Below are 19,252 nucleotides of genomic sequence, written 5' to 3' on the forward strand. Positions count from 1 at the left end.
ACCCGTATTTAAACACGATGTATAGCGAGGAACGACACCATTTTTGAGGGACACCCTGTGTATTTGATGAAAGGTGTTGGATGGGCATAACACAAGTGACTTCCTGATGGTGAGGAGGGGATCAGAACACATCGTGTTCCACATGTTTTATTGCCATTGCTGTACACAAGATGTAATATCAATGTGGCTCAGTTTATTTTCTTTCTGAGTCTTTGTCAGCACGCATTGAGCCAATTGGGCATTTTTCCACTTCACCGAAGGCACTTACAGCTGTTTGTTGAAGTTAGCATAGCTCAGGATAAGGCCACTTCCTCTTCCTCCTCCTTCTTCTTCTTCAGTTCCATCTCAGTCTGCATACGCATTGACTAAAGATGGGCAGAAAGAGTCCACATTAACATTGCACTTTATCTGATGCATGGACAAGTGTGAGTTTCCTCCCGGTTTCTTCCCACATTCCAAAAACATGCTAGGTTAATTGGCGACTCCAAATTGTCCATAGGTATGAATGTGAGTGTGAATGGTTGTTTGTCTATATGTGCCCTGTGATTGGCTGGCGACCAGTATAGGGCCTATCCCTGCCTCTCGCCCGAAGACAGCTGGGATAGGCTCCATCACCCCTCGTGAGGATAAGCGGTAGAAAATAAATGAATGAATGGCCCACTAGATGAAGTCCAAGTGGCCAGGTTACAACATCTTGTGTTCTGATATTTCATGGTTACAACCAGTGTTGGACACATTTGCAATTAGTTACAGTGAATTGTTACTTTTCAAGAAAAAATGAAGAGAATTATTCATTGAGGTATGCCTTTTCTTCTTTCTTTCTTTCTTCTTGTAAATGGTCAAAATGATGACTTTATTCCCAATTATTTAGACTTGTAACATATATTTTTCTGCAATGTAATTTGACAAAAATTGTAACATTGTTCATTGTTTTGTTTGTTTCTTATAATAGTACGACTAAATATCCGTTTTCTTAAAAATTTCTATTACATTTTTCATTTACATTTTTTTGCGTAATTAACGCATGCGCATAGGGCAAGCCACCCATCTCTATGACAACAGGCGGCGGCACAGTGTGGCTCCCCACAGAGTCACACAGACTTCTTTATAACTTAATTCTGAGCTGAGCACATCAACAATTCAAACATCATTTACGTGTCTCAGACGTCTCGAGTCCATTCGTCATCGCAACACTTCCTCACTAGACAGATAGCGAGATGCTTTCACTGACACCTCAAAAATCACAACAACATGCGATCTGCATCTCAATTTTTGTCATTATTCTTGTTTCAATCACAATTTCATTGAAACTGGAAAGGACAATATATTCTAAAATACTTTTTGTAAACATTCGTTCAAAAGACTGGTTCACTAGTGTCCATTATCTTTTGCTGCTTTAAGTGAACATAATTAAATGCAGCTCCCATTTACAACACTAGATGGGCACTTGAACGCACCAGGGCAGCCGCGCAGGTTTGAGAGTTGTCGTAACATTTGATGTTCAACTGAGAGTGTGCGCTTATAAACGTGAGTAACCTGGTTATATCTCTCATTCTTGCAATGCTAGACGGTTTTTGCACCGTGATATTGTAATGTGTTGGGATGCTGAGCTAAGTTAGCCGTTGCCACTAAATCAATGCTATTGTTAGCATGCTATTTCAGTGTGTTTAGTGTACTGCTTATAGCGGAGATGTTATGTTGCTGTGCATTTGTTTATGTTGCTAACTGTTACCTTTATAAACATTACAGTGTGGTAGACAAACATCATAACATAACACAACATAACATAACAATAACATATAGTTAAAGGCAAATTGGCTATTTGAGAAGTGTGTAAGAAATAAATAGGTTTGAAAACAATAAGTGTATATTCTTGGAAGCAGATGAAATGGACGTTGCCTCAGCGGAGCAACAAGTAGTGGATTTCCTAACATCTAAAGAGGTAGATGTTGACATCAAATCCATCGACACTTGTATCCCACTGTATGGCAGGAACAGAACCCGTCATCATCGTCAAGTTCACTAACAGGAAATCCAAGACCGCTGTACTAAAACAAGGAACGAAGCTGAAAGGTACAAATGTCTACATGAATGACCACCTGACCAAACGCAATACTCAAATTGCGAAGAAACCATGTGACCTGAGAAAGCAGGGAAACCTGCCTACGGGGGCAAGCATAAGGGTCCGGTGCATTGTGTGTTGGATGGCGGTCAAGGGCGGGTGCCTGGGCAACCTGGTCTTCGGCGGCCAAATCTGGTTCTTGGGACATGGAATGTCACTTCTCTGGTGGGGAAAGAACCTGAACTTGTGCGAGAGGTTGAGATATTCCGACTAGACATAGTCGGACCCACCTCGGCCCACGGTTTGGGTTCCGGCTGGACCTTGTTCTACTCTGGAGTTGCCTGGGCAACCTGGTCTTCGGCGGCCAAATCTGGTTCTTGGGACATGGAATGTCACTTCTCTGGTGGGGAAAGAACCTGAACTTGTGCGAGAGGTTGAGATATTCCGACTAGACATAGTCGGACTCACCTCGGCCCACAGTTTGGGTTCCGGCTGGACCTTGTTCTACTCTGGAGTTGCTCCAGGGGAGAGGTGGTGAGTGGGTGTGGGATTATTAATAGCCCCCCGGCTTGGTGCCTCTGTGTTGGAGTCAGCCCCGGTGAACGAGAGGGTCATTTCCCTATGCCTTCGGGCTGGGGAAAGGGTCCTGACTGTCCTGACTTGTGCGTACACGCCAAACGGCAGTTCGGAGTACCTGGCCTTCTTGGAGTCCATCAGCTGGTGACTCCATCGTTCTACTGGGAGACTTCAACGCCCATGTGGGCAATGACAGTGTGACCTGGAGGGGCGTGATTGGGAGGAACGGCCTCCCTGATCTGAACCCGTGCGGTGTGATGTTACTGGACTTCTGTGGGAACCACAGTTTGTCCATAACTAACACCATGTTCGAACATAGGGATGTCCATAAGTGCATTTGGCACCAGGACACCCTAGGACGCAGGTCTATGATCGACCTTGTAGTCGTATCATCAGACCTGCGTCCGCATGTTCTGGACACACAGGTAAAGAGAGGGGATGAGCTGTCAACTGATCACCACCTGGTAATGAGTTGGATTAGATTGCGGGGGAGGATGCTGGACAGACAAACGAGTAGTGAGGGTGTGCTGGGAACGTCTAGCAGAGTCTCTCGTTCGTCGAGTCTTCAACTCTCACCTCCGGCAGAGCTTCACCTGCATCCCGGGGTAGGACCGGGATATTGAGTCCGAATGGGCCATATTCCGTGTCTCCATTGCTGAGGCAGCAGACTGGCGCTGCGGCCGCAAGGCGGTCGGTGCCAGTCGTGGCGGCAGGCCCCGAGCCCGATGCAGGACACCAGAGGTCAGGGCCGCCGTCAAGCTGAAGAAGGAGTCCTATCGAGCATTGATAGCTTGTGGGACTCCGGAAGCAGCTGACAGGTACCGTCAGGCCAAACGGTTCGCGGCTTCGGCGGTTGTTGAGGCAAAAACTCGGGTGTGGGAGGAATTCAGTGAGGCCATGGAGCACGACTTTTGGTCGGCCTCAAAGAGGTTTTGGCAAACCGTCCGGCACCTCAGAAACGGGAAGCAGTGCCCGGTCCACACTGTTTACAGTGGAGACGGGGGCCTGCTGACCTCGACTGGGGATGTAGTCGGACGGTGTAAGGAATACTTTGAGGCCCTTCTCAATCCCACTGACATACCTTCCATAGAGGAAGCAGAGTCTGAGGACACATACATGGACAGTGCCATCGCCGTGGCTGAGGTATCTGGGGTGGTTAAAACGCTCCTCAGTGGCAAAGCTCCGAGGGTGGATGAGTTCCGCCCGGAATTTCTCAAGGCTCTGGATGTTGAGGGACTGTCTTGGCTGGCACGTCTCTTCAACATTGCGTGGAAGTCGGGAACAGTACCTTTGGATTGGCAGATCGGGGTGGTGGTCCCCCTTTTCAAGAAGGGTGACGAGAGGGTGTGTTCCAACTACGGGGGGATCACACTCCTCCCTGGAAAAGTCTATTCCAGGGTGCTGGAGAGAAGGGTACGACCGTTGGTCGAGCCTTTGTTACAAGAGGTCCAATGCGGTTTTCGTCCTGGTCGTGGAACACTGGACCAGCTCTACACCCTCACGATGGTTCTTGAGGGTGCATGGGAGTTTGCCCAACCAGTCTACATGTGCTTTGTGGATCTAGAAAAGGCATTTGACTGTGTCCCTCGTGGCATCCTTTGGGGGGTGCTCCGGGAGTACGGGATTGGTGGCGCGTTACTACGTGCTATCAGGTCCTTGTACAAATGGGGCAGGAGTCTGGTTCGCATTGCCAGTAGTAAGTTGAGCCTGTTTCCGGTAAACGTTGGCCTCCGCCAAGGCTGCCCTTTGTCACCGATTCTGTTCACAATTTTCATGGACAGAATTTCTAGGCACAGCCAAGGTGTTGAGGGAGTCCGGTTCGAGGGCATTAGAATCTCATCTCTGCTATTTGCAGATGATGTGGTTCTTATGGCCTCTTCGGACCTTCAGCGTTTACTGGGACGGTTTGCATCTGAGTGTGAAGCGTCTGGGATGAGACTCAGTACCTCCAAATCAGAGGCCATGGTTCTCAGTCGGAAAAGGGTGGAGTGGGAATGAGGTCCTGCCCCAGGTGGAGGAGTTTAAGTATCTCGGGGTCTTGTTCATGAGTGAGGGAAAGTGGGAGCGTGAGGTCGACAGACGGATTGGTGCAGCCTCGGCAGTAATGCGGTCGCTGTACCGGACCGTCGTGGTGAAAAGAGAGCTGAGCCGGAAGGCAAAGCTCTCAATTTACCGGTCGATCTATGTTCCCACCCTCACCTATGGTCATGAGCTTTGGGTCAAGACCGGAAGAATGAGATTGCGGATACAGGCGGCTGAAATGAGTTTCCTCCGTAGGGTAGCTGGACTCACCCTAAGACAGGGGTGCTCACACTTTTTCAGCATGTGAGCTACTTTTAAAATGACCGAGTCAAAATGATCTACCCACTACAAAAATGCAAAACATCTATTTATTTTCAAATGTATTGAGGATTATTTGTACGTACAATGTATGTTGATGTACCTTACATAACCAAATGAGCCAATATTGCAAAACACACATAATTAACTATTAACATTTTTTGTAATTACCTGAGTTTACTTTGATGACTTGCACTGAATTGAACCAGCCAGGGATGCATAGTCCGGACAGTAGCTGCTGATAGCCAGCCTCAAGCACACTTCCAAATGTTTATCAGTCATGGATAATATCCGTATCATAATATCCGTATAATATTCCATATCCGTATGGAAGTGATATGTTTTTTGCCTTTTTACTTGGTCCAGCTCCTTCACTCGTTTTAGTGACCATAAACTTTAGCGAGGGCTTAAAATCTCGCAATTCGCCGACTAGCTTAGCACTTTGCATCGTTGTTTACGCATGAGCGGTGACCTAAAGGTCAAAATTCAGTTGTCATCTGACTGGTTGTCCTGTATATCAATCAAGTGACGGCATTGATGCTGGGATGATATTTTTTTAATGTCACGCCGCGATCGACCAGTACCACCTCCGCGATCGACCGGTAGATCGCGATCGACTTAATGAGCACCCCTGCTATAGATCATAGGAAGTGTACAGCCGCAGTATTCATGGGTCTGACAAAAGCCTTTGATACAATCAATCATGACATCCTAATAACTAAATTACAAAGGTACGGAATAAGAGGATTAGTTCTTAACTGGGCCAAAAGCTATTTAGCTAAATAATGTGGTGTTTTTGAACGCAACTCCTCATTGCTCATCATAAAACATTTCAAGTTTGATTCAAATAATCGGCAATTAAGGCAACAATCCATCCATCTTCTGTGCTGCGTATCCTCACGAGGGTCGTGGGGGTATGCTGGAGCCTATCCCAGCTGACTCCAGGTAAGAATTAAATAAAGCAGTGTTAGGTAAATAGATTTTCAGACATGTGTGCCATCACTTCATTTGATTTACATTTTGGCCCTGTTAATACATACATAATCCTGCCCTTTAAATTTGGGCATATTTCAGACATTGTGAGACATGCTGATTAATCATGATTAATTAAAAAACTTCAAGATTGTAATCATTTGACAGCCCTAATTTCTATTTTATGATGCTGTTGTTGGATTTTTAAAATATTTTTTTAAAGTATTTTTAGAATATGCCACAGGCCAATACAGTCACATTGCACCAATGGCCCCCGGACCACACTTTGTACACACCTGTTGCATTAATGCAACTTATAGCGCAGTTCCACTTACAGTACTTGTTTTTTCTCCTTTTCATGACATATTTTTTATACTTTAGAGAGACATACATTGCGGTCATAAATATGGAACATGTACTTGCACTTGCACTGAGGGCATCTTGTATAAGAACCCAACAATCAATGTTGCATAAACTTACTGTCACGAGCACATGGCCTTACCTCCAGGTCTTTGGTGATAGCGTGGTTGGGCCCGTGGGTGACCATGAGAATGCCAAAGGCCTGGCAGATCATGCTGTGGCCCTGCTCAGTCTGCCCCGCCTGCCAGTGTATGACGCCTGCACGCATGATGGCCAAACCCAACAGGGGATTATTGTGGTGGTATAACTTCCTGTGGACGATACAGGTTAAGTTGAAATGATTTTCTTGAGCTGTAGTACCGCATGTTCATGAAAGAACCTGATGCAAAATATGACTTTCATGGTAAGACCCCTCAAAACTCCTCATTTCAATAGGGTGCTCCGCAACACTTTTGCACCTGTTCTAAATTGCACAAGCAATCATTGTTGATCACCTGCAACACCCCCATTAATAGTACATACCATTATTGACAATTTAGCACTCGTTATTTTGGACCTTTGCAGAGAGCTGTTTTTTTCAAATTTTTTGTTTTTTACATTTTCCACCTACAGGGTTCCCTCGCAACATCACAATTCACTTTTTCATTCAATGCTATAGTACAGCAGAGTAGCACCAGGACAACGAAGAGGCACAGTCAGAAGAGTGAAATACACTTGAGTCACCTTGGGCCACACTACCTTGGACACCCCTGGGTTGGATAATCCAATCCAATCCACTTTATTTATATAGCACATTTTATAAACAGAGTTTCCAAAGTGCTGCACAGACTAGTAAAAATAAAAAGTAATAATCCAAAACTAAAAGAGCATTTAAGAAATAAAATAATAAAATAGATATTAAAATATTAAAAACAAGAAACAAAGCAATAAAAAGTATAAAAAATAGAACCAATTACAATAAAAACGAAGAACTAAAAGACACAGGACCATACGACTCACTCTGAGTTCAAAGCCAGAGAATAAAAGTGGGTTTTAAGACGAGACTTAAAGCTTTCGATATTGGGGGCCTTTTTTACTTGGGAGGGCAGAGAGTTCCATAGTTTGGGGCCGACCACAGAAAAGGCTCGGTCCCCCCTGGTCTTAAGTCTCGCCTTGGGCACCACAAGTTGGAGCTGGCCCTCGGACCTCAGTGACCGAGCTGGAGAGTAAACTTGGATGAGGTCCGAGATGTATTTGGGGGCCAGCCCATTCAACGCCTTAAAAACAAACAATAAAATCTTAAAATCAATCCTAAAACGAACAGGCAACCAATGTAGGGAGGCCAGAATTGGGGTGATGTGCTCCCCCTTTTTGGTTCCTGTTAAAGGCCGTGCCGCAGAGTTCTGGACTAACTGTAAGCGGGGGAGAGACTTTTGGCTAATTCCAGAGTAAAGTGCATTACAGTAGTCCAGACGTGATGAAATAAAAGCGTGCATGACTTGCTCTAAGTGTTGCAAAGATAAAAAAGATTTAATTTTAGATAAAAGCCGAAGATGATAAAAACAGGATTTTATTCATTCATTCATTCATTCATTTTCTACCGCTTTTTCCTCACGAGGGTCACGGGGGGTGCTGGAGCCTATCCCAGCTGTCTTCGGGCGAGAGGCGGGGTACACCCTGGACTGGTCGCCAGCCAATCACAGGGCACATATAGACAAACAACCATTCACACTCGCATTCATACCTATGGACAATTTGGAGTGGCCAATTAACCTAGCATGTTTTTGGAATGTGGGAGGAAACCGGAGTACCCGGAGAAAACCCACGCATGCACAGGGAGAACATGCAAACTCCACACAGAGATGGCCGAGGGCGGGGACCGAACCCTGGTCTCCTAGCTGGGAGGTCTGTGCACTAACCACCAGACCGCCGTGCCGCCCACAGGATTTTATAACTGCATTAATTTGTTTGTTGAGTTTAAAATCACTGTCTATTACGACGCCAAGGCTGGTGGCTGAGGGATGAATGTTATTTTGGAGGGGACCGAAGTCTATAGGGGGGCCTTTATAGTTGAGGAGGATAGCTTTGGTCTTCTCCTCGTTAAGCATTAAAAAGTTGTGAGCCAACCAGGCCTTGACATCCCTTAAGCACTCAAGAAGGGGTGTCAGGGGATAAGCTTTGTGTTGACATTTGTCACTAAATAAGAGAATGGATAAGGTGGCAAACTTACACGTATCCATTCACCAGCCTCCCAGCGTACGCTGTAGCCTCAGAGAACGAGCGCTGGTATGACAGCACCTCGCTGGCCACACTCAGCACACGCAGTCTGGACAGGTGAGTGTCAGCCAGAACGTTCTCCTGCTTTTGCAAACACTCACGACACAGCTTCACCACCTAAAAGCAGGCTGAGCCAGTTAAGAGCCACATTGAAAATGGTGTGACACCAGGAAGCAAATGTACCTCGTGGAAATTTCCTTCCATTCGGAACTTCTCGATCTTCTCCAGACAGTCTTCAGTGAAGGCAGTGACCTCTTCCAGCTTCTCAGTGGATGGCTGTGAGGGACATACATGTATGAACCTGTCGGACGATTGTGCCCCATACTGGGGGCCTTATTGCTTTATTAATAATAATAGATAGTCATCATAATTGTACACATGCTATACGTCTATGTAAAGCTGAAAAGCTCAGCAAAACTGATTTTATTTGGTTTGTCGATTGCTTGTGGTTACACTGAATTATTTCCACCAGAAGTGTAACGTCCTCTTGTGGCTTCCTACAGTGGATTTCTGATCAACCTATTTGTTTTTTAATTCTTAGAATAATTATTATTTATTTATGTATAATTATTTTTCCTGTATAATCTTGTGTCCCTCACTCCAGTCCAGTATGTGTGCTAATAGGTGAAAGGATTTTGATTTGAGGCAAGGCGCAGATCTGTCAGGGTTAATACGTACAGTTACACAAATACAGTTAGACAATGACTTTCCAAGTCAATAAGTTATGGAGACGAATACCTGTGTATCCGATTCAGTAAAAACTGGCGTGTTTTAACTCTCACATCCGTATCAGTCAATCAGATCAGAAGCTCATATACACACACGTTTATGAGGAGCCGAGCAAACACACAGATTAGATTGAAATTCACACAATTGCCTCACCTTGCTGTCTGCAGCAGCCGTCATCAAGTCATCCTTGAGGTGTTGGCTGCAGTGCTGGCATTTGCACTCAAAGTGGAAACACTCTTCCAGCTTCTTCTTACGCTCAGCTGACAGGTTGAGAAAGTCCACGTAGCTCACGGTCAGCTCCTGACCCTCAGGGATTATTTCTAAAGCTCGCAGCTCAATCCTGGCAAAGAACAAACTATTGATCAGTTTCAAATTGGGAGACACGTCACAAGGCCGGAGTAACTGAGACACCCATGGAAATGTTTATTTCAAACTAACAGGACATCATCAAAGCAAACACGTCCCTTACCGAAACCAAAAATAGCACAAGTAACACGTGGAACACACAATGTAACCACACCACACAGATTACGAGGGTATCAAAATAAATGTTAATACATACAAAATAAAACTATTACATACTCTCATACATACATACTCATACATTACATAAATGATACTTCATCTGGCCTTAAATGACCATTTAGCCTATATATTCATTTATATGCATTTCCAATTGTTTTCTGCATGTCAAACAATGTTTTTTTTTGGTTTGGAACACATTCATCAGATTTATATGATTTCCTATGGGATGAATTGATCGTGTTAGAGTACATTTTAGTTAGTGTCTGACCTTCTGGAACGGATAAATGATGTTAACCAAGGTTCCACGTCCTTATTTGACACAAATGTACTTGGAATATTAAAAAAAACAAAACGTATATTTGGACTGATAATAATTGAAACAGTGACACTTATTGAGAGCCTTATTAGCAGTTTTGCAGGCAAATGTCTCCTGTTCTTGATCCAAAATAGTTAAGGTGAGCACGGGCTGTACGTACCTGCTCTGAGAGTGAAGAGCAGAGCTCAGAGCAGTTTGGCTGTAAAAAGAAAGGGACAAGTGTAGTGTGAGAAACACCATGGTTACCATAGGGCAGTGGTTCTCAATTATTTTCTGTCATGCCCAAAATGGGGGACAAAAAGGTTTTGTGCCCCCCAAATTTAAATAATAGTGAGAAACTGATATCTATATATTTATCTGTACAGACTGAAGTCAATACTGAAACCAGCATAATGCAACAAAATGGAGAGCAGTGAGCATACAAGCGTATTGAAGTGTCAAATTGCACGTATGACAAAGTCATACATGTTGGCAGATCTGCCTCTCACGCCCCTTTGGAGTCGCCAATTAACCTAGCATGTTTTTGGAATGTGGTAGGAAACCGGAGTCCCTGGAGAAAACCCACGCATGCACGGGGAGAACATGCAAACTTCACACAGCGATGGCCGAGGGTGGGATTGAAACCTGGTCTCCGAGCTGTGAGGTCTGCGCGCTAACCACTCGACCGCCGTGCAGCCCAAATTGTAATACTATGATAAAAATAATGTCATTTTAGTTGCAAGAAGTTTAAATATCAAATAAAAAAAGTTGTTATTTTTGAAGTGGTAATACTATGACAGGCCTGCACGGCGGTAAGTGGTGAGCGCGTAGGCCACACATCTAGGTGACCCGAGTTCGATTCCACCCTCAGACATCTCTGTGTGGAGTTTGCATGTTACTTTTAACCAGGGGATTTTTTTAAACATATCTGCATGTTTTTCTTTTCAAAATATCTACGTGGCCTTTGCACCATTCAGTTTTCAGTATGTGGCCCTTGGTATAAAACGTTTGTTAGATGATACATACTTGCCGTGGTTGAGGACAACAGAGCAGTTGGGCCAGCAGTCATGGTTGACCAGACACAGGTTGGGAAAAAGGCCCACACCGACAACTTGCAGCCCACTCTGGTCACTCAGTGTGAATCCATTGCATTTAATCTACAGGTACACAAAAAAGAGGAGCATTTGGAAAATAATGCGGTGGTCCAGGAGGAACAAAAACAGCTTTCTGTGTTCATTGTTACAATGCCAAAGATGTGTGAGATGTAGTCGACTGAGTGCTGTTTCTTTCCATAAGACCAATATCCCAGCAAGCTCTGGACATCACTCTCAAGCTTTCTGAGGCTGTCCCCTGGTAGGCTGGACACGTGGTCCTCCAGCTGGTCCACTGAGATCATCTGATTGTCTGCCACAATGCCTGTGTCCTTGTGAAGGCGCCACAGCACTCGTGCAGCCAGACTGCAGGGGAAATAAGAAGAGTACATAAGTGGTTGTTTCAGTCCATGATCAACACAGTCAGAGGCCCAAAGGATATCCTGGAATAAGAACATAAGCTCATGACACACAAAAGCCCTGATCAAGCTAAACAATAAACACAAGTTGTTATTGTAGTCCAGGAAGGGATAAACTACAGCTTGTTTAGCATTTTCATATTACCCACATACTCTCTACGTCTTCAACCATTTGTCTAATCAGAATCATTTCAAACGTTTCTGAAACTTGAGGCAGTGCTGGGATTGCATGCGTCACAGCAGCTCCGGGAGGACCAGGCTTTGATACCAGCAGCGTCTGCCTGTGTGATGAAGAGGGACGGAGAAGCAAAGTGTTTCTGACAAAGTTCACTGGGTGTTTTTTTTACTGTTTATTTTTTTTTGTTTCACCATGTTCCATCTATCCATCATCTATCTTTGGATTCCAGGGGCATCCCAAGGATCCCAAGCTTTTCTCTCCCCAGTGACCTCATCCAGCTCCTCCCGACTGATCCAGAGACATTCCTAGGCCAACTGAGAGACACATTCTCTGAAATGTGTCTGACTGGTCAGACATACCCTGAACACCTCCACAGGGAGGCACCGACGAGGCATCCTGACCAGATGCCAGGACACCATCATCTGGTTCCTCTCAATGCGGAACAGCAGCGGCTCTTCTCCGAGTTTCTCCCAGATGACGATTGACAGATGACAATCTATCACCATGTAGTCTGCCGTGGAACTTTCAATGGAACTTTCATTGCCGTGTTCAAAATACAGCCCAACCTTGGTTTTCAAATGCCCCGGTTTTCATCTGATTCGGTTTTCGACAAAAAAATTGCCTCAGTTCCCGACCACACATGCTGGATCATGTCACCCAACATGTCAACACATAGCTGACACAATGTTACGGTGTCCTTTAAGGCACATTCATTTGGCAAACTCAGATGAGAATGTAACATAAATGATTCCCTTTGCAACATCAACTGATGCTGAATCCATTTCAGTCCTCTTATTAAAAAATCTTATTCAAATTTATAAAATGTATTTTTCTTTTCAGATTTTTGGGTGTCTGCAACAGATTCTTTGGTTTTACTATACAGTGGTACTTTGGTTAACGTCCGTCCTGGTTAGCGGGTTTTTTGGTTAACATCCCAAATTTTTGCAAAAAATTTGCCTTATGTTGCGTTTGTCCGTTTCTTTAGTGTCCAAAATACCAGCAAGTTTGTTTACGCCGCCATTTTGGTTGACACACGCAAGATGTAATCTTGCGATACTTGCACATGTAGGCCACGGGCTCAATGTACCAAACACAAGCACCTTGTGGGGGCCTTGGCGGTCCAATCCTCAGCTACAGAAGCTAGCGCTTGGGACATAGAATGTCAGCTCTCTGGTAGGGATGGAGCCTGAGATGGTGTGCAAGGATGCTGTGGCCGTGTCTTGGTTGACACCGCTCTACAGCACCACATGGACATTAGGGACAGTACCGCTGGATTGTCAGACTGGGGTGGTGGTCCCCCGTTTTAAGAAGGGGGACCGGAGGATATGTTCCAACCATCGTGGTAAGGTCTATTCAGGGTTTCTGGAGAGGAGGATCTGCCGGATAGTTGAATCTCGGATTAAGGAGGTGTGGTGGTGTGGACCAGCTCTATACTCTCAGTAGGATCCTTGAGGATAAATGGGAGTTTTCCCAAGAAGTCTACATGTGTTTTGTGGACTTGGAGAAGACATTCAACCGTGTTCTCTGGGAATTCTGTGGGAAGTACTCCAGGAATATGGGGTATCGGACAAGCTAATTCAGGCTGTTCATTCCCTGTATGACTGCCGTCAGAGTTTGGTTCACATCGCCAGAAATAAGTCGGACCCGATTTCAGTGAGGGTTGGACTGCACCAAGGCTGCCCTTTGTCACCGATTCTGTTTATTACTTTTATGGACAGAATCTCTAGGCAGAGCCAGGGCGTTTGGTGGCTAAATGATTGGGTCTCTGCTTTTTGCAGATGATGTGGTCCTGCTGGCTTCATCGAGCTGTGACCTTCAACTCTCCCTGGATCGGTTCGCAGCTGAGTGTGAAGCGGCCAGGATGAGAATCAGCACCTCCGAGCCTGAGGCCATGGTTCTCGCCCGGAAAAGGGTGGAATGCCATCTCTGGGTCGGGGATGAGATCTTGCCCCACGTGGAGGATTATAAGTACCTCGGGGTCTCGAGGGAGGGAAAGATGGAACACGAGTTCGACAGGCAAATCGTCGTTTGCAGTGATGCCCTACATCAGTCCTTTGTGGTGAAGAGAGAGCAGAGCCAAAAGGCAAAGCTCTCAATTTACCAGTCGATCTACATTCCACATATGGTCACAAGCTTTTTGTAGTGACCGAAAGGACAAGATCGTGGGTACAAACGGCCAAAATTAGTTTTCTCCGCAGGGTGGCTGGGCTCTCCTTGAGAGATGAAGTGAGAAGCACTGTCATCCGGGGGAGACTTGGAGTGGAACCGCTATTTCTCCACATTGCGAGGTGCCAGATGAGGTGGCTTGGGCATCTAGGGAGGTGTGCAGGACACGCCAGGATACGTTGGAGAGACTATGTCTCCCAACTGGCCTGGGAACACCTTGGAATCCACAAGGAGGAGCCGGACGAAGTTGCCGTGGAATGGAAGTCTGGGTCTCCCTGCCTCCCGACCTTAGATAAGCAGTCGAAGATGAACGGGTGGATGGATGGACGTTACCAGACACCTTAAAAGACTTGGGTGCACTTCTGTGACATGACTGCCGCCAGCGGTTGTTATTTTTTTCATTTTCTATATTAATTGATTGGTAATGGGGTTTTTTTGTAGTTGCAGCAGAATAGTTTATTTTGTGTTATTTTGTGAATTGGTAGTTTTATGGAAGGGGATTTCAACAAAACTAACCAAAAGTGTGTAAGTGTTCACTTGTCCATCATGTGTCATTGTAGTTATTTTTGCATCATTTTATGCATGTAAAACTATAATTATTGTAGAGAACATACTAACTCCTTATTTGTAAAATCACCACTACTTAAACTTGCTGATATAGTTCATCTTCAAACAGCTAAAATAATCCATAAGGCTAAAAATAACCAATTACCTAAAAATGTCATCCAATACTTCTCTACAAGAGAGGAGAAATATGATCTTAGGGAAGAAGTACATTTGAAACACTTCTATGCTAGGACTACGTTATGCTAGCCATAGCATTTCAGTATGTGGAATCAAACTATGGAATGGATTGAGTAAGGACCTCAAACAATGCACAACGATGAGCCAATTCAAGAAACAATACAAGCAGTTGATGTTTGCTAAATACAAGGATGAAGAGTCTTGAACCACTCATGATGTGCTGTATATATCACTATATGGACCTACAGATCAAGGCACAACTGTACTTACTATGGAAACATTTGCTTTGTTTTTTTGTATGTTTCACTGTTACTGGACGTTTTGGAACCAATGAATAACCAAAAACAAGGTACTACTGTAAACCACCAAAATTACTACATAAATGTGCATTTAACAGCGAAAACTGGCTGTCGAAAAAAGGAGTTTACAGTGTGAGAAAAATATGTTTGACAATGATGATGATAATGATGTCTGGGGTTCCAGAGACTAAGCTTATCTCAGGAGAATGTTGCTACCAGCTAGTATGCTATGACAATTTGATTTTGCAAACACATCAGACAAACACAGGGAACAGGGGAGGTGTAGCTTATACTTTTCCCTGGCAGAGCAAATCGGGTTAGCATGTAAGGGTATTTAGATCGATAGCAGTATTTGCCTAAATGCCTGGACAGGACAAAAAAAGTAAATGATCCCCAAAAATGTAGTTTATCTATTCTTCACTCACAATCAGTCCAGCTTTCAGCTAATGGCGGTGAAGATGTCTTACCGAACATTCTGATTTGGTGCCTTGCCGACCTTCTTGATGGCCGCACACTCCTTCTTGTGTTCATCCCAGCATGCAGTCTGGCAGGTTCGGTTGCAGTAGTAGGCAAACTGACATTGGGCACAACGATGTAACTTGGCCTGCTGGCGGAAGCAGCTGTGGCACACCTGCATGAACATGCTGTGAGAACGCAGAGAGTATTGAGCTAGTTCTGTACGTATTCAAACATCATAAAAAAAATCCTACAAAATTGGGCCCACCGCATTACCCACGAAACACTGCATAGACAAGCATAACAAACCAGCAATTCTAAAAGGGGACCTATTATGCTCATTGCTGTCACTTTGTATTGAGTTGTGGATTCCAATAGAGCAGCTACACCCGATAACCTGCACAGAAAGCTTTATAGATCTTCCAGAATCTGCACCTCCTTCTGAAGTGTTTCCATGGACTTCCTGCTTCCGACCTAAACGGTCTGTTTAATTTACTCCAACCCCGGCTGTGATTGATAACACTACCAAGCGCTCCTGAGGAACTCAGTGGTAGGAAATACTACCATCCAAAACTGCTTTCAGGGCTGAGTTCCAAATATGCAAACCTCATTATGTGAGGCTTTGGCATCGTTTAACACGAGAATACAACATTGTAACAACATTTATAGGTTCGAAAAGTGGAAAAAGCACAATAGGTTTCCTTTAACTGAAGTCCTTTTCTAGACGAACAGTATTGGGGAAACAAAACAAAACAAAATTTGTCTTATTTATGTCTGAAATAGCTTATACTCCGTTATTACTATATTGGGTAATTGAAGTGTAATGGTGACTATGGGGTGTTCTTTTATGACTGTGGGGTTTTAATAATGTCAAAAACCATAATTAGAAAGTCATCGAGTGGTTCTATACTATAACTAATAATATTCATAAAATATTCAATTTTTAATAGACGGAATACGACTTTGCAGAAATGTGCTTATCACGGTCAGGTCTGGAACCAGTTAACCACAATAAATGAGGGATTCCTGTATTAGCATTGTTTAGCCATGCTCAGCATTAAAGACTTTTAAATGTGAAAGCTGTTCTTGTATTTTTCTATTCATGTGAAGGCTGAGAGTCTTATCCTTGCAGGAATGCAGGTGAACTCTGGCTTTGCCATGTTGCTAAGATGCTTTTCTCAATTTTTTATATTTCTTCATTCACGGCTTGGTCTTTAACAAATGTCCCTATGCAAAGGGAAAATACTACCATTTATTGCAACTTTTATTTCCTCACACAATTAAACAATTTTAACGCAGCAAAGTCTTGAAAAAGACTGCACTGAACAGCGGTGGAAGACACCAGATTCACCCACTGTGAAAGTCCTGCTAGAGCTCCACCAGTCAGTGATATGATATACTTTATGTTCTTTTGAAATATATAATATACAGTATGTTCTCTTGAAAAAGACAGTCAACTGTGTTTTTGTCTAAATTAAGGTGAGTTTATGGTTCCTTCTTTCAGATCACCTAGCAGTCAGATGACCTTGCAATTCCCCTCTTAAAAGGCACCCCTGACCAATAGCACAAAATAAATAAATATCAAACTTATTCAATTTATTAATATATCCTACTTCAATAATTCACTTATCGTGGCTTATCGATTCTGGAACCAATTAACTGTGACAAACGCGGGACGACTGTACTTAAAATTAAACTCTCGGTCATCAGGCAATGTTCTTCCTTCATTCTTCGAACATTAGATCTGACACAGTTATTGCACTTTAAAATCCAGAATAAAGTCAACCTTAGGGTCACATGACACCTTGCCAGCTACTGTGTATCTATTTGCTGATGTCAGGACAGTTGAGAATTTGGAAATGAGGTCACATCGCCAATGGGATGGAGGAACGACCTGTAACTAAGTTAGTAAACCATCACTTGATGTGTGTGTCTGTATAAGGACGCTGTCATGATCCTCCTACCTGTCAAAGACCACAGCAGCAAAGCTGGCCTCTGCAAACACTACCTCCCCAGCATTGAGCTCTTTGCCCGCCTTCAGGCCGCGGCCTTTCTGTCCTGCATCAAACAGCTCAGCACTGTCCATGTTGCCTACCGTCATTGCACAAACAAAACAAAAAGCAAAAACAAAAAGGAGAAAACAGCAACAGAGGCTAGACCGAGCTAATTACAGTGGTGGCTTCTGATGAAATTCTTGCACACATTCAGGGTCTCTGGCCTCCTTGGCCTGGCCCATGCTACAGCCAAAAATACATTCACCTCCTCTAAGGCTTCAAGCACCTCCCCCGTGGGAGAAGCAAGACCAGTGGAGGGAATTGAGAGGGTGTGTGGATCCAAGGTGGGAGTCGTTCCCTTGTTGGGTCGCCTCCCTTGTGGTATTTTTGTCTGCGCCATCTGTTGCCTTCGATCACAAGCACTTGACAAGCAAAATAAAACAAACTGGATGGAGTGAAAACACAGATGCTTCTTGGTTAGTATGTCTGTCTCCCGGTTCAAACATATAGTATCTTTCTATCCACGGTCTTCTGGTGCTTGTGTGTTTTTCGTGCTCCGGTTGCCTCCCACGTCACACAAACACGTGTCTTAGGCGAATGGAAGAGTAACGCTGTCACAGGTGCAGCAGTCTCAGGAGGGAAGCCCAGACTTCTCGGTCTCTGGCCACACATTCCAGTTTCATCAGGAGGACACCAAGGTGTTCCGAGGCCAGCTGTGAGGCATAATCTCTTTAGTGTTTCCTAGGTCTGCCCTGGGGCCTAATCCCGGCTGGGCATGCCCGAAACACTTCACCAGGGAAGCATCCAGGAGGCATACGGACACTACAGCGGAAACTCATTTCCACCTCTTGTATCTGTGATCTAGTTCTTTCGGACAGGACGCAAAGCTCATGAGGGTGAGGGTGGGAACATAGATAGACCTGTAATATAAGAGCTTTGCCTTCCGGCTCAGTTCTCTCTCCACCATGATGGTTAAGTACAGCAACCAGATGAACAAGACCCCGAGATACTTGAACTCCCAACCCGGAGGGAGCAATCCAACCTTTCTGACTGAGAACCACGGGCTCTGATTTGGAGGTGCTGAGCCTTATCCAAGATCCACACTCAGCTACAAAAACCTTGCAAGTTATCGCTCAAATTCTGTCCATGAGGGTTAGGCCACAATTGGCACAGACCACTTGGCAGCTGCAGCCCCGATCGGCTGCCACAGTAATAGAGGCATGAATTATGGCCCATTCGGATTCTTTCCCCGGATGCAGGCAAAAGGTGAGAGGTGAAAGTTGAAGACTTAACAAAGAGGAAACTGCCAGACGTTCCCAGCACACCCTCACTACACTTTTGGGTCGCCCAGGTCTGTCCGGCATCCTACTGCACCATCTAATCCACCAAGTGGTGATCAGTTGACAGCTCAGCCCCTCTCTTCCCTCGTGTGTCTAGAACAGGGGTGGGCAAACTACGGCCCGGGGGCCACATCCGGCCCGCCAAGTGTTTGAATACGGCCCGCCCAATCTTTCAAAAGTATTTAATTTAAACTCAACATACAACCTGGCATCATGGCCTGAGCCAACCTTTTGATGGTTGTATCAATTTCGTTGTTTGACATGGTCTGTTGTTTACAAAGTGCTCCTGAAAAAAGAGACACAAGCACATAATAATAATAAAAATTAAAATAATAATTATTATATTATTATAACTATTATGATTATTATATGTACTCTATTAATGCTAATTATTATATTAATTATATATAATAATATTGTTATATTTGCATATTTTACATAATAATAATA

General features: G+C 44.4%; 1 protein-coding gene across 1 annotated transcript; it reads right to left on the bottom strand.

Moving 5' to 3' along the window:
• Positions 1 to 84: 84 nt before the first annotated feature.
• smyd1a (SET and MYND domain containing 1a) lies at positions 85 to 17,678 on the bottom strand. Its single transcript, XM_058062041.1, has 10 exons — positions 17,433 to 17,678; positions 15,480 to 15,656; positions 11,359 to 11,572; positions 11,142 to 11,272; positions 10,297 to 10,335; positions 9,449 to 9,635; positions 8,750 to 8,842; positions 8,520 to 8,683; positions 6,453 to 6,621; positions 85 to 365 (listed from the first exon to the last, which is right to left on the bottom strand). Exons 1-10 carry the CDS (start codon positions 17,567 to 17,569, stop codon positions 294 to 296), a joined length of 1,383 nt encoding a protein of 460 aa, XP_057918024.1. The 5' UTR covers positions 17,570 to 17,678; the 3' UTR covers positions 85 to 293.
• Positions 17,679 to 19,252: the final 1,574 nt, after the last annotated feature.

This window comes from Doryrhamphus excisus, chromosome 2 (assembly GCF_030265055.1).
Source record: "Doryrhamphus excisus isolate RoL2022-K1 chromosome 2, RoL_Dexc_1.0, whole genome shotgun sequence".
Classification (NCBI taxonomy): Eukaryota; Metazoa; Chordata; class Actinopteri; order Syngnathiformes; family Syngnathidae; genus Doryrhamphus; species Doryrhamphus excisus.

Coding starts and splice junctions, on each gene's coding strand:
- smyd1a (XM_058062041.1), bottom strand. CDS start 17,569: ATGACGGTAGGCAACATGGACAGTGCTGAGCTGTTTGATGCAGGACAG. Junction 11,573..15,479: donor GCACCAAATCAGAATGTTCG/GTAAGACATCTT, acceptor TTTCCCCTGCAG/TCTGGCTGCACGAGTGCTGT. Junction 6,622..8,519: donor AGGCTGGTGAATGGATACGT/GTAAGTTTGCCA, acceptor TATCGTCCACAG/GAAGTTATACCACCACAATA.